The sequence below is a fragment of the Momordica charantia genome (assembly GCF_013281855.1).
Source record: "Momordica charantia cultivar OHB3-1 chromosome 5 unlocalized genomic scaffold, Mcharantia_2.0 BLBB01000005.1, whole genome shotgun sequence".
Classification (NCBI taxonomy): domain Eukaryota; kingdom Viridiplantae; phylum Streptophyta; class Magnoliopsida; order Cucurbitales; family Cucurbitaceae; genus Momordica; species Momordica charantia.
The window spans coordinates 7,832,711-7,847,755 of NW_028275163.1; the positions used below are offsets into that span (position 1 = coordinate 7,832,711).

General features: G+C 31.9%; 1 protein-coding gene across 12 annotated transcripts in view; it reads right to left on the reverse strand.

Annotated features, from left to right (window-relative positions):
- Nucleotides 1–9,013, reverse strand: part of LOC111025402 (C2 domain-containing protein / GRAM domain-containing protein) — a 34,080-nt gene extending 25,067 nt beyond the window's left edge. For 3 of the 12 annotated variants that reach the window (XM_088124262.1, XM_088124258.1, XM_088124255.1), the window contains exons 1-7: nucleotides 8,851–9,011; nucleotides 8,616–8,751; nucleotides 8,465–8,520; nucleotides 3,323–3,431; nucleotides 989–1,210; nucleotides 291–344; nucleotides 31–128 (exon numbers count right to left, since the gene is read on the reverse strand). In XM_088124262.1, coding sequence (XP_087980388.1) covers nucleotides 31–128; nucleotides 291–344; nucleotides 989–1,210; nucleotides 3,323–3,431; nucleotides 8,465–8,520; nucleotides 8,616–8,690 — 614 coding nt within the window. In that variant the 5' untranslated portion in view covers nucleotides 8,691–8,751; nucleotides 8,851–9,011. Of the gene's footprint in view, nucleotides 1–30; nucleotides 129–290; nucleotides 345–988; nucleotides 1,580–3,322; nucleotides 3,432–8,464 lie in introns of all 12 variants that reach the window. The other 9 variants (XM_088124260.1, XM_088124256.1, XM_088124261.1 and 6 more) reach the window with 9 other exon arrangements.
- Nucleotides 9,014–15,045: the final 6,032 nt, after the last annotated feature.

Consider the following 15,045-nt stretch of genomic DNA (forward strand, 5'->3'; position numbering starts at 1 on the left):
ATTCCAGAAAGGGATAAACATGAAAATAACCTGAAGCGCTTTTCTGTACCACAGGTAATGATAGCATAAGGATCAGAAGTGCCATTTAAGTTTGCAGCAATAAGATTCTTGGCAGCCAACAATTCCAACTGAAAAACCAAACGCATCGTCTAAATGAAATTGACAAAAAAGAAGCTGCAAAATTTAATTGAGGCCAAAAGTACAAAATCTGATATGAACATTCGACATATGCAATGCCATTCTTCATCCACAGAATAAGAACATGACAAACCATTCGATGACAAGCATACCTTAATTAGATAAGCAGAATTAGTTGGAAGGTCTCTTAAATGGCCAGAGGGAATCTACAAAATAATTGCAAAACTGCACGTCAAAAGAGTCACATTACATATTACTCCATGAAAAAGCAATGTAGCAATCTATCTAGCATTCTCTACCACAAGCAATATCACATAGCAACACAGCAGCTAAAAGCTTACCTTTTATCAGTTTCACATTACACCAGAAAAGTGGAAACTTTACTTACTAAATAAAAACAGGAACTAGTGTCACTCTTTTAGTAGTAGAATTCATTATAATACCATAGTTTATTGCAATTTTATCAACAGAAAATATCATAGTAAACCCCAAAAATCGCAGAAAAGAACAAACTGCATGCAAACATTTTTCATCACCATTGAGAAATACATCAAATGAAAAACTAGGCTTCGTAAGCAAACAAACTCCCCTGCCCCTCTCCCCGGAGGTCCCAACCCACCTCTTTGCGTGTAGACCCTTTGACTGAACTTGCAAAATCGTATCGAGCACTAGTTAATTAACAAAGGAATGAATTCCCAACAGAGCCACTATAATTGGCCTTTAAAATCCAGTTCGGACACCCGGCTACTAAATGATTAACATCATGAATTGAAATAACCGTATAGGAAAACATAAATTTAAACTTGTTATGCGATCAAGGCGAAGAGGCAACAAAAGCACATTCGACTACCTTGTCCTTAGCGTGAATAGCATCCCCAGAATTGTCAACGGCAGAGCGATCAGCATCGAAGAACCCACTCCGATAGGCGAAAAACCAGTAAGCGAGAATCACAAAGAGGGAAGTGGCGAGAGTGATCTTGATCTCAAACCAGGAGGGGAGGAGGAAATCGAGCGCCATGGCGATCATCATCTGGGGCCTCAATTCAAAGTCGAGCAGAATTGAAGGAGTCATCTGCGTGCTCCAATGGAACAAAACGAAAACGAAAACGAAACGAGCATTTCTTTACACAGCGAACCTTTTCTTTTCTTCTCCCTCTTTTTTTTTTCTTTAATAATTTAATCGAGAGAGAGAGAGATGGTCAAAGTTTGGACCGTTGGAGGAAGACCAAAAGTATTTTGCCAGTTCATGACGAAATTACCCTTACGCAGGCGGCATAATATCAACGGAAATGAAGGGCGTTTTGGGTAGAGAAAATTGATTTTTAGAATATTTTATGATACACGCGTGACACGGGGCCAGAAGAGAGATTGGTAGTTACGAGCTTTTTTATGTGCCAGGTCAGCGGACATCGACAACCCAAACTGTTGTGTTGTGCGGTGACTGGCGAGGGCAAATATGAAATAATAATTACAAATTGCTATTACATATCTATATCTATATTAAAAATAGATGACTTAGGAAAAATATTTTTAGACATTTGTTCCACGTATTGGTATCTAACTCTGATCAATATAAACATAGCAACATAAATCAGCGATAATTGGCACCTGACCAAAAGGTCATGAACTCGAATCTTCTAAAGGAACGAGTTCAAATCCCTCTACCTATATTGTATTAAAAAGACATTTTTGAACGTTTTTGTTTCTTACTAAATTTACCAGTTTACAAATCATGTCATTAATATATTATTATAATATTAAATTAATTATTAATTATTAATAATAATACTAATAAATGTATAAAATTTAAAATCTCAAAATGCAAAAAAAAAAAAAAAAAGTCCAACAACATAAAATTAATTTTTTTTCTTTAATCATAATTCATTCTATAATTTTAAGAGTTTTACCATTTCAAAAATCTTTGTAACTTTTTATCTTCTACTACTATAAAACTAGATTTTCTTCTACCATGTTTTTTTACCCGAGAGAGTTTTACATACTTCTTTACTTTTAGTTCATTCAGAATATCTTTCAAATATTATTCAATCTCGAGAACATCTCAAGATGTTGGTGGAATATTTATCAAGTTACAAGAGATGTACATTCATCAAGTTGGAAAGGATACGCTTGTTGAATTTATATATTTCAAACACTATGCTTGCAACATTACCGTTCCATAGTGAGCACATATACTCTAAAATATGAGTGTATAGTTAGGATTTTTTTTTACTATTATCTTTTTTTTTTTACAACTAGTATATTTTTTATATATAATATTTTTATTTTGAGAAATTGTATTTAGAATATTTGTTTAAAACGTAGATTAGTTACAAGTTCATATTTGTATGGTTGAAAAAAAAATCATATAAGTTAATACTCCAAAAATATTTAATTAATTAAATAGTGTTAAAAAGTTCAACATCTATAATATCTATAATACGTTAAAAAGTGAGGATCTTGAAAAAATATTTTAGGCTATACATTTCTTCAATTTATAAATTCCAGAAACATGTCATATAAAATTAATATTAAATAGTAAATAAATTCATTAATTATCAATAATAAATAATAAATTAATTATCAATTCTAACAATTATGAAATTTAAAAAGTTGGAATACTAAAAATTTGTTATTATTTTTTTAAGTATATTTAATTTAGGAACAATTTAATAATTTTCACTAATAGTAATTAATAATAGAATTTCAAAATTTTAGATCAATAATCTACCATCTATGACAAAGTTTTTTTTTTATATAAATATTTGAAGACTATTGTATCCCTTGTCAAATTTTAAATTTACAAAATACGTCATTAACAATTATAATTATTCATAAGTAGTAAATTAATGAATGAATTAATAACGATAATAAATACATGAGAGGTAAAGATTTTTCCTTTACTTTTAATTAATATTATAATTTTATAAGTTACGAAATTTTATAAGTTATGAAATTTAAAAAGTTTTGTAATTTTTTTTCAACCTCTATTATAAAATGATGTTTTCTTCCCCGATATCTCCACTAACATTTGAACTTCATTATTTTTATTATTAGTCTCTCAATCAATTGCTCTCAAGTCTCTTTAAACTTTAAATTGAAGTAGCTCAAAACATATGTGACATAGCCTTGAAAACTAGAAGAGAGTAGTTTTTCTCTCGATGTCTCTGAGAGCAGTTTTCCTTACCACTGTGTAAGTTCCAAGGGGCTTTCTTGTTGTGGTGCAAGTAAGGGGTAGTGCTGCTGGAGCTTTTCTGGAGGATATTCGGGCTGAGATGAATCTGGACGAGCTATCCCTACAATGGGAAAATATGAAGCTAACTTCAGTGGAAGATTTTAGTTATATGATGGATTCAAAAGCTGAAGATATTTTGGCTTTATGTGTTGTTGGGAAACTCTGTCTTAGTAAATTGATCAACATTGAAGCATTCCGATTAGGGATGAAGAACATTTGGAAAGTTGATAAAAATACGATAATTGATTGCATAGGGGAGAACCTATTCATGATTCAGTTTGGGAGTATGGTGGAAAAGAAGAGAATTCTGAACAATGGGCCTTGGTTTTTTTACAAGGCATTACTGCTCCTAGAGAGTCCAAATGGAGTGTGCCAACCAAAAGATTTGAGTTCTAAATATGCTACATTTTGGATTCATTTGTGTATTCTGCCACTGATGTGTATGACTAAAAAATTTATCTTGGAGATAGGAGAGTTTGCAAGAGTAGGAGAGGCGATCGAGGTTGATCAGAATGCTAGCGGAAAGTATTGGGGAAAGTTTGCAAGAGTGCGAATAAAGATTGATGTAACAGTACCCCTGCACCGTAGAGTGAGAGCTAAGATTGAAGGAAGGTTAGAGCCTTTATGGATTCTCATCCAATATGAAAAATTACCTGATTTTTGCTACTGTTGTGGCAAAATAGGGCATAACAAGAAAGAATGTCATGATTGGCAGGTGGTGGAGGATGACTCTTCTCTTTTCTATGGCCCTTGGCTTCGGGTGGGAGGGGGAAAATACCAAGAACGAAGAGACAAAGCTGATAATAGATGGAAAGAAGAAAGAGAGAGGAGTAGAAATTTTCGGAGAGGCAGAGGGGGGAAGGCACTCTTATGGTAGAGGAGACAATTTCCACACAAATGTGGATGACGAGGAGGAGAATCTTAACCCATCACCGGAGAGGACGACCAGAGAACCCTCAGATTTCGGTCAAGCGGAAATTCAGCACCAACCGTATGTTACAAATAAGGGAGGAGGGGCAGATTTGGTGGATCTTGATCAGGCCATTAATGGCAATTTCAATTCTCCAAGCCCGTTACAAAACAATCATGATATGGAAGGAATTTTTCAAAAGGGAGCAGAAAATATGGGGGACCCGATTGGGATGGATTGTACATTAATTACAGAATTTTATGACTGTACTACCCTTCCAAATAAAGAAGGAAAGGATGAGAATATTAGCATTGGGGGGTGGCCCCTAGTCAAAGCAAGAAGGCAGTGGACTTTACACAGAAAAGATGTTGGAAAAGGTTTGCCACGGGAAAAGGGATTTATCACTGAAACTAATGAGACTATCAATCTGAGTAAGCGTGCTTATGCCCAAGTTAGCCCTTTGGGGAGAGAAGATGATGACGAGCTGAAAAAGAAAACCAAGATAACTTCAGAGGCGACTTATGGCAATGACACAGCGACGACCCCTGATGCTCAGGGGCGTCGAGCGTTATGAAAATCTTAAGCTGGAATGTTCGTGGTCTGGGCAACCCACAAGCATTCCAAACCTTGCACAAATTGGTGCAAGAAATCAAGCCTCAGGTGATCTTTATTATGGAAACTAAGTTATCTGAGTTAAAATGTAAAGAGCGGCAATTAAAGCTTGGCTTCGAAAATGGATTATCTGTTGGTGCTTGGGGGAATAGTGGTGGTTTGTGTCTTTTGTGGAAGGAAGAGATAGATCTGTCCATTCTGTCCTATAATTCATTTCATATAGATAGCATAATAAAGGAGAATGGGGTACAATGGAGACTATTAAGCTTTTATGGGGACCCTGATTCTACAAAAGATGAAGAATTCGTGGGAGCTTATCAGAAGGCTAAATGATAGGACCGACATCCCTTGGATGTTGTGTGGGGATTTTAATGAAATTCTGTTTAACTCAGAAAAGATGGGAGGTCATGAGAAGCCAAACAGGCTATTAAATAATTTTCGCAAGGCTTTGAATGATTGCAAACTGATGGATATGGGTTATTTCAAGAAACCGTACACGTGGATCAAGAAGAGGGAAGATGTGGTGGTAGTTAAGGAGAGGCTTGATAGCTGTGTTTGTAGTTCACAGTTCTATCAGATTTTTCCTCTGTCCAGGGTTAAGCACTTAGATTTCACTTCTTTTGATCATTGCCCTCTTGAGATTGTGGTTCGTAAGAGTTATACTAATCAGAGAAAGCCTCAGGAAAGAAGATTCAGGTTTGAGGAAGTGTGACTTCAACATGAAGAGTTTGAAAATATTGTCAAAGAAGGATGGCGGCCACAGTTGAGTAATGACACCATCGTGGAAGATTTCCAGCGTTGTGTGGCCTTCTGCTCAAAGAGTATAGAGAATTGGGGGCGATCGAAAAAGGAAAATTATGAGGAGAAAATTAGAAAGGCCAAAGCAGAGTATCAGAGAGCTATTGACACGAATAAAGGGGTAGGAGCAGCAAGTAGAATGCTGGAAAATGTGATGGTTGAAGAAGAAATTTATTGGAAACAAAGGGTCTGAGTTGACTGGATGAAATGGGGGGATAAGAATACGGCCTAGTTCCATCTGAAGGCGTCTCAGCGGAGAAAGAAAAATAGAATTGAAGGCATTTTTGACAAAGATGGAGGATAGAGAGAGGAGGAAGCAGATATTACTCAAGTCGTACATGATTATTTTCATAACCTTTTTTCTACCAATGGCCAGAGTGAGGAAGATGATATGAGGGCTTTCTTCCAAAATATTCCAGCCCGAGTTTTTGGACAAATGAACCAGAAACTTTGTGCTCCATACTCTGAGGAGGAGGTACTTCAAGCCTTAAATCAGATGAATCCAACTAAAGCCCCAAGAGTGGATGGTTTACCAGCTTTATTCTTCCAGAAATGTTGGGGGACGATGAAAAATGAAGTATCAAGAGTTTGTTTGCATATCCTAAATCATGGAGGAGAGGTGGGTCATTTAAATCACATAGGGATTGTTCTTATTCCTAAGAAAAAAGGTCTGAAACATGTTGCTGAGTATCGTCCCATTAGCCTCTGTACAGTCATATACAAGATTATCTCCAAAACTATTGCAAACCGTGTGAAGCTAGTCTAGATGACATTATTTCATCTTATCAGAGTGCTTTCGTCCCTGGGCGGAGTATTACTGATAATGCTATGTTGGGATATGAATGTGTGCACAGCTTGAAGTCTAGACGAATAGGGAAGACGGGTTGGATGGCTCTTAAATTGGACATGAGCAAAGCCTATGATTAGGTGGAGTGGAGCTTTATTTGGAAAATTATGCAAGCATTGGGTTTTGACCCATCTTTTTTAAATCTTGTTATGAGATGTATCTCTTCTGTTTCTTATTCTTTTATAATTAATGGAGAGTGTAAAGGGCTCTTGTTTCCCCAACGGGTGTTAAGACAAGGAGACCCAATTTCTCCTTATCTTTTTCTTATATGTGCAGAATGACTCTCTATATGATCCTTTCAGGTCTGGAAGATGGAAAAAAGATCACGGGAATCAAAATAGCACGCGCTAGCCCCCCCCAATTCTCATTTGTTTTTCACCGATGATAGTTTCCATTTTACAAAAGCAAATAAAGATGAAGCATAGGCTATTGCAAAAGCTTTGGATCTGTACTCAAGGCTTTCCGATTAGGAGATTAATTTTAGTAAGTCAGCAGCCTATTTTAGTCCTAACACTAGCCAATCCACTAAACAGTACATTACAAGGGCTTTGGAGATCCAAGAAGTATCGTGTCATGAAAGGTATTTGGGTCTTCCCTCCTCGCTTTCTCATAAGAAGATATCCTCCTTCAGTTTCATAAAGGATCGAATCTGGAAACATTTGCAAAGTTGGAAGGACAAGCTTTTCTCCATTGGGGGCAAGGAAATTCTCTTGAAGGTAGTCATCCAAGCTATTCCATCTTACTCCATGTCTTGTTTCAGGCTCTCTAAGGGAGTTCTACCGGAATGCAATAAATTGATGGCTAGATTCTAGTGGGGAGGAGATGATGAGGAAAAGAAGATACATTGGGCCAAATGGGAAAATATTTGTATCCCAAAAGTTCAGGGGGTCTTGGCTCTAGGGATTTGGAATGTTTTAACCAATCTCCATTAGCAAAGCAAGGGTGGAAGATCATAACAAAACCCAATTCCCTTTTGGAAAAAGTTTTGAAAAGCAAGTACTTCCATCACTCCTCGTTTTTTGAAGCAACAAGTAAAAAGAATGTCTCGTATATGTGGCGGAGCTTAATATGGGAGAAAGAACTATTAACTAAAGGGACGGGATGGCGAGTTGGAAATGGAGAGAGTATCTGGATTGACAGTGATCAATGGATTCCTCTAAATATAGGACTAAATGTTAAACGAAGGGGAGATGTCAATAGTGCATTGTATGTGGCTGAGTTAATTGAAGCAGGAGGTCACTGGAAGGAAGTTTTAATTCGTGATCTGTTTGAAGAAGAGGAAGCGAATAGGATCCTTGATATTCCTTTACCCTGAAGCAACCAATCGGATCAGATTGACTGGAATTTCTCTAAAGATGGTGTTTTCTCAATGAAAAGCGGCTACCATGTAACAAACTCAAGGAAACCGAGACAGGGCCAATCTAAGACAACAAGATCTGAGGGTTGGTGGAAGTGGTTGTGGAGCTCTAGGGTACCCAATAAGATCAAGATTTTTGGGTGGAAAGTTTACAAGAATTTTCTCCCAACTAGGGAAAATTTGCATTGCAAACGTAGAATTCTAATTAATGGAAGGTGCAGAAGATGTGGAGAGGGTAGAGAAGATATTTTCCATGCGTTGTGGATTTGCACACAGAGCAAGTCTCTATGGCGGTTTACCCCTTATTTTTATTTGGATTGGCCGAAATCTAGTTCCAATCTCCCTGACTTGCTATGGTGGGGACAAGATAATCTAGGAAGAGGTGATTTTGATTTGTTTTTTACAATGATGTGGCGATTTGGAGCTCTCGAAATAAGATGGTTATGGGTGGGCAGTCTAATTACAGCCTTCCGGAGGAAGGGGACCTATTATGGGAGTGGGTTCAACGCTATGTGAACCAATTTAACATGTGTTATGCAGAGGAAAAAGAGAAAGGGCAAAGGAGCGTACTTGGGAGGACCCTTCGAATTAGAGAAAATCAATGGAATCCACCAACTGGTTTCCAACTGAAATTAAATTCATATGCAGCTATTAGAACAGAGGGAAGACGAATTGGTATGGGAACAGTAATTAGAGACAAAGAGGATGCTGTGTACATGACCTTTCTGCAGTGTAGGCATGGATCGTTCACTGTTGATGAGGCTGAGGCTTTGGCCATGCGTGACAGTTTGAGCATGACAATCGAGATGGGTTTCACCGAATTGATTAATGAGACCGATTCCGTTATCGTTTTCTCCCTGCTTCACTCAAAGAAGGAAGATCGCTCTCAATTAGGTTTGATTGACCATGAAATCAAAACCCTAGCAAGGAGTTTAAGGGAGGCGTGTTTTACTCACTGCCTTAGAAATGACAATAAGGTGGCGCACACAACGGCGAAGCTAGCAGTGGAAGAGAATGTGGAAGGAGTGTGGAGGGAAGAGACGCCAGCGAGCTTGGAGAGACCCGTGCAAGAAGACGTCTCGCACCTGCTCTTTGATGGGCATTAATTTCATGTTTTGTTACTCCTTTCCTTTTCCTCTATTCCGTTTTATCTTCAAAAAAAAAAGAAAAAAAAAACAACATATGTGACACGTTTAAGTTGCATCAGATTAGTCAAATCTATATCTCAAATCTAGTTTGAGATGATACAATTTAATTTTGATGTTGTTTAACAAAGATCTTTATTTTCTATGGTGGGATAAATTCTACTTCAACAAACTTGTATATACGTAGACTTTTTGTTTTTTGTTTTGTTTTTTTACCTATTATTTTTTCATAAGTTTTTATAATTAATATTATTTTTTTTTAATATTTGTATTTGCTTTGAAATTTATTAACTCAATGTTCCATAAATTCAAATTTTATAATAAATTCAGCATGTTTTTAAAATTATTTTATCTTATTTCCTAATAACAATAATATAAATATATAATTATAAATATTTTTAAAGTAAGTCACCGAGATGAATAATAGACAAAAGTGCTTAATACAAATGAAATATTCCCACTTTTTTAATTATAAGATTCTATTATAATTTTTAATAAATCTTCATAAAATTTTATAATATTATAGTGTTATTTTAATGAAAGTTTAAAAATTATTATTAGTTCTATAATATATCTTTTATTTTTCCATTAATAGATAGGTTAGTGTAAAACATTAATTAATTTTTACAAAAACAAAAAAATTGCATAAAATTAATTTTAATTATGAATAAAATAAAATTGTATAAATTCTATTAATAATAATTAATATATTATTTATATTTAATGTTAAAAATTATTTTAATAATATTCTTTGACCAACATGAGCATAGTAACATAGTTTAACGTAATTGATACCTGACTTTGACCAAGAAGTCATGAACTCGAATCCCTTTAAAGTCATGAGTTCGAATCCCTCTATCTCCACTTGTTGTACTAAAGAATACTTTTGAACACTTTTATCCCTAACTAAATTTATTAGTTTACAAATCATGTCATTAATATATTATTATAAATATTAAATTAATTATTACTTAATAATACTAATAAATATATAAAATTTAAAAGGTTAGAATGCAAAAAGTTTTCCTTCAACATAATTTGTTTTTTCTTTAATTATAATTCATACTATAATTTTAAGAGTTTTAAAAATTTCAAAAGTTTTTGTAACTTTTTATCTTCTACTACTATAATGATAGGTTTTCTTCTACCATGTTTTTTATCGGAGAGAGTTTTACTTACTTCTTTACTTTTAGTTCATTCAAAACATTTTTCAAAGATTATTCAATCTTGAAAACATATCGAGATGTTAGTGACATATTTATCAAGTTGCAAGGATGTACATTCATCAAATTGTAAGGATATGCTTCTTGAACTATATATTTCAAACGCTAGCTTGCATCGTTACCGTTCCATAGTGAGCATATCCACTCTAAAAGATGAGTGCATTGTTAGGATTTTGTTTTTACAATTATCTTTTTATTGTTCTTTTATAACTAGTATATTTTTTATTTATAATGTCTTTATTTTTAAAAATTTTATTTAGAATATTTGTTCAAAAGGTAGATTAGTTACAAATTCATATTTTCATGATTAAAAAAAATCATGTCAATTAATACATCAAATGTTTAATTAATTAAATATTAAATAATTTTATCTCGAGTTAAAAAGTTCAACATCTATAGTATATATAAAAGACAGGATCCGGAGAAACTTTTTTTACCGTTTTTGCCCTTCACTTTTAATACTTCTGAATATGAAGTTTGAGGCAAATTGGTCCTTTTACATATAGATTATTCAATTCATTATAATTATAATTATTTATCAAAAGATTTGATTGATCTAAATGCAGCTATAATTATTTCGTTATTAATTGAGGTGAGATTAAATGGAAATAAATGTTTAGATTAAGGCTTGCTTTATATTCCACCATTTTGCCCACGAATGGCTCCATATTGAAGGGTTTAATAGAAGTTAATACAATTTAGATTTAAAACCGTTGGAAGAAATTCAAGAGATTTTGGAACTTAAATTGACTATGGAAAAATTAGTAATAGTTGATTCAACTTCCCATGGAAGTTTGTAAACTTTCCATATTTAAAGAAGAACAAGAGGGAAAATTTAGCAACGTCATTTCAAATTCAGAAATCTACGAATTTCCAAAAATGTGTGTATCATCATCATCATACTGTTTTATTGAAACCATTCAACAAAACATGGAGAATAAAAGTAAATTTTCTTCGTAAAGGAAACATTCAATCTTGTGAAGATAAGAATCTCAACATTCTGAAGTTTATTTTTGTCGATTAAGAGGTATTTTTTTTTCAAAGTCATTTTACGACACTTTCATATGTTAATTTTAAATTTCAAAGTCATTTGTTATTTCCTAATCATATTCTATAATTGCAGGGAACAAAGATACAGACGGTTATGTTTAATGATGTCATCGAAAAAATAGGAAAGAGTATAGAAAAAAATAAATCATACTTCATTCAAAATGGAAATGTAAAACCAGTGAATAACAAATAAGCGAATGTTAATCGTGAGATAGAACTAAGTCTATCTCCATCATCAGAGGTCGAAGAAATTGAAGAGTTTATTGGTTTACATATATTGAAATTCAATTTTATTGAATTTTCAACTATTCCATCACTTGTGGGAAATTTAACAGGTACGTAATTTTTTTTTTGAAATAAAAATTTGTGGCTAAATTTGTTTATTTTTCTTCAACTTTATAATTTGTTTACCTTAATTCTATTCCATGAATAGATTTTACAGGAATGGTTTTTTCAGCAAGATCCAAAGTAGAAATCAAGATGAAAAATTCAAATAAAATCATGACAAAGAGAGATATTTTACTCATAGATAAGAGGTAATATAAATATTGTTAAATTAGTTTTTATTTCATTTTGTATTATTTACATTATTTTTTCCTAATATATATTTATACAATTGCTCATTTTACAGTTGTGCGACCATGAAGCTGACATTATGGGGTGATTTAACAGAAAATGAAGGTCTAGAAGTGGAAGAAAATGTTAAAAATAATCCTACCATCATTGCAATCAATGTTAAAATTGAGATTTACGAAGGTATGCACTATTTTTAAATTTAGAAAAATGTGAATCATGAAAGGAAAAATATAAAGTTACATTTTTTGTGTTAATATTTTTAGGAGAAGTTAGTTTGTCAACAACTTTGACCAGTATTATTCTCATTGATCCAAACCTTTCGGATGCAAAGGACCTAGATGCTAGGTAAGTTAATTTATAATTTATATCAAATTATGTTTTTTTAACATATTTAATTAAGCAATCACATGCAACATACCATGCAGGAGAGAAAAGCTTCTTGAATATACAAAGATGGGCAACATCAACCCTTCAAGAAGAATGCAAGAAGCTAAAGTAGTTAGTATACAAAATTTAATTGAAGGAATTGATAATGTTACATACTGTTCGCTCAGAACATGTATTATCAATGTATCTAATAAAGAAAATCCATGGTATGAAAAATGCAAAATATGCTGCTAGAGAGTGTATCCAAATGATAGTGATGTGACAACTTATTGTAGCAATTGCAACAAAAATGTAACATTCATTAGAAAATATATGCTGAAACTTTTAGTTTCTGATGGAGAAATGGATGCACACATAACTGCTTTTGAGGCAACCAAAATGTTAATAGGATGTGTCGTTTCTGAATATGCTACAGAAATTATACAGGTAAATATACATTTTAACTACAATTATATATTTGTTTATTATATTATGATATTGTTTATATATGAAAATAAATATATTCATTTGTTACTTGGATTTGCAGATGAAGAAGGAGCATTCAAAGATTTATCGAAGGTTGACACTCACTGAAGATAAAAAATACAAATTCCTCATAAGATTAGATCAAAGAAATGAAGCAGATCGAAAAAGAGGATATTTTATTGCCCATGAGATCAAGAAAGTTGAAGATGAAGCTTGAAATGTACAACATAAAAATGTTATACATATTAAGAAGAAAATTAAAGTAGAGAAATAAGTTTTTTAGAAGAGATACAATTGTTTTTAAATTATTGTTCACTGTCGTCGATTCATTATCATGATAATGTTGTTTTTCAGTTATAAATTTTATTTTATCCTCTCAATTTCTTTTACCTTTTATGACAATAATTTAGTTGAAAATGATACATTACGTTAAAAAATCACTTAAAAAATTACATGAGACATTATATGAAAAAATAACTTAAAAAATATTATTTGAAACCATGATTATTAGCGAATAGGTTTTAATCAACTCATTCATCATTTTTGTTTTAAAAAAAATAATTAATTATTTTAAATTTGTATTATTTAAATATTTTACTTTAAATTAAATTTGAAATAAACCTCTTGAATTTAAATAAAATTAATTTATATTAAAATGTTTAGGTAAGCACAAAATTTCACGTGAAACTAAAAGATGATAAAAGAAATTATATATTTAGAAACTAATAATACTTATAACCTTTGGAACATTCAATGTCCAACTTTCTCATATTATTCATCTTCTTTCCAAAACTAATTTGATCGTTTTATTTACTTTTCAATTATACATTTTCTTCTTTTTGTTCCATCCTTGAAAATGAAAAAACCAATTTCCCAAAGAAAAAATGTCAATAGAAACCTCTTTCAAATAAAATAATATATATCACCTAGAAGTATAAATAAAAGATTGGATATGAATAATGATTTGCAAATAATATATATTCTCAGCAGAAACTCGCGTGATACACTTTTGATCAAATTTGATGTTTGAATTTGAAACTTATTCGAATTGGATCCTTTATAGATTTGAATTTGGCGCTTGTATCTTTATATATAGATTTTTCTTCATTTTTTAAAAATGTAAAAATAATCTCATTACTAAAGGAATTTTAAATTTAAAGTTTCAACTATGGTATACTTTTGTAAAAACCATCAAATGCATATTCAAGCTATTAGAAATAAAGCTTAGAAGAGTTATCATTATAATCAGAATTGTGCATCAATAATTATACAACACAAATATCGTAATGGAAATTTGAAAATAAGATTAATTTAATTAGAAAAGGTAATTGTAAGCATGCATTAAGAATTAATAGTAATTACTTTTCAAGTTTACTTTGTTTAATCATGCATGTATGTTAAAGGTTCTTAAAAATATACCTAAAATAAAATTAAAAAAATTTGTTTAAGTTAAAACGGTAAAAATCAAATGATACTTTTTCTCAAAAAAAAAAAAAAAAACAAATGATACTTTCGTAATAGATTAAAATGAGGATATTTTCAAAATGAATTAAAAATAAAACTAAATGATGCTTTTTATCCCAACAAATATAAAATACAAAAAATACAAAAACTTATAAAGAAATTAAATATTATTTCGTGCGCATTCAAAATGTATAATAAAAACAAGATAGAATAATTTTTTTTTAATACAACATATGAGGTTGATAAAATAAAAAAAATAATGATGCTCATTCAATGAATAACGCTCATAAAACCGTTACAATACAAAATTATGAGTATGACATAATGAAATCATGCACGTGATATGCACATTCTATTTCAAAAAAAAAAAAAAAGAAGATATGCACATTCAAAATTTATAATTAAAACAAAATAAAACAGAAATTTAAAATCATGCTCATTTAATGAATTACTCATAAAACTTCATGTACCGTTACACTACAAAATTATGACTTTCAATGAAGCAATATTAATAAAACTTCGTTACACTACAAAATTATGGGTTTCAATGAAACAATATTAATACTGCCATAATAAATTGATATTTTGTCTTTTTATCTTTCCTCGTCTAAAACGTCTACATATTTATATATTTTTTTAAAACTATCTAAAACATCTATATTGTGAGTATAATATTAACAAAATTATTATATATTACCTTTCTTTGCCCAAACAGTTTTTTCATCGATCCTTCGTTTGCACCAAAACTTCTTTCCACAAGCGTTACCTCTGGAAATACATATTATTCCTCAACATCTCCTTTAGTACTGGTTTCAAATCTGACACAAGTTCGAGATCAAGC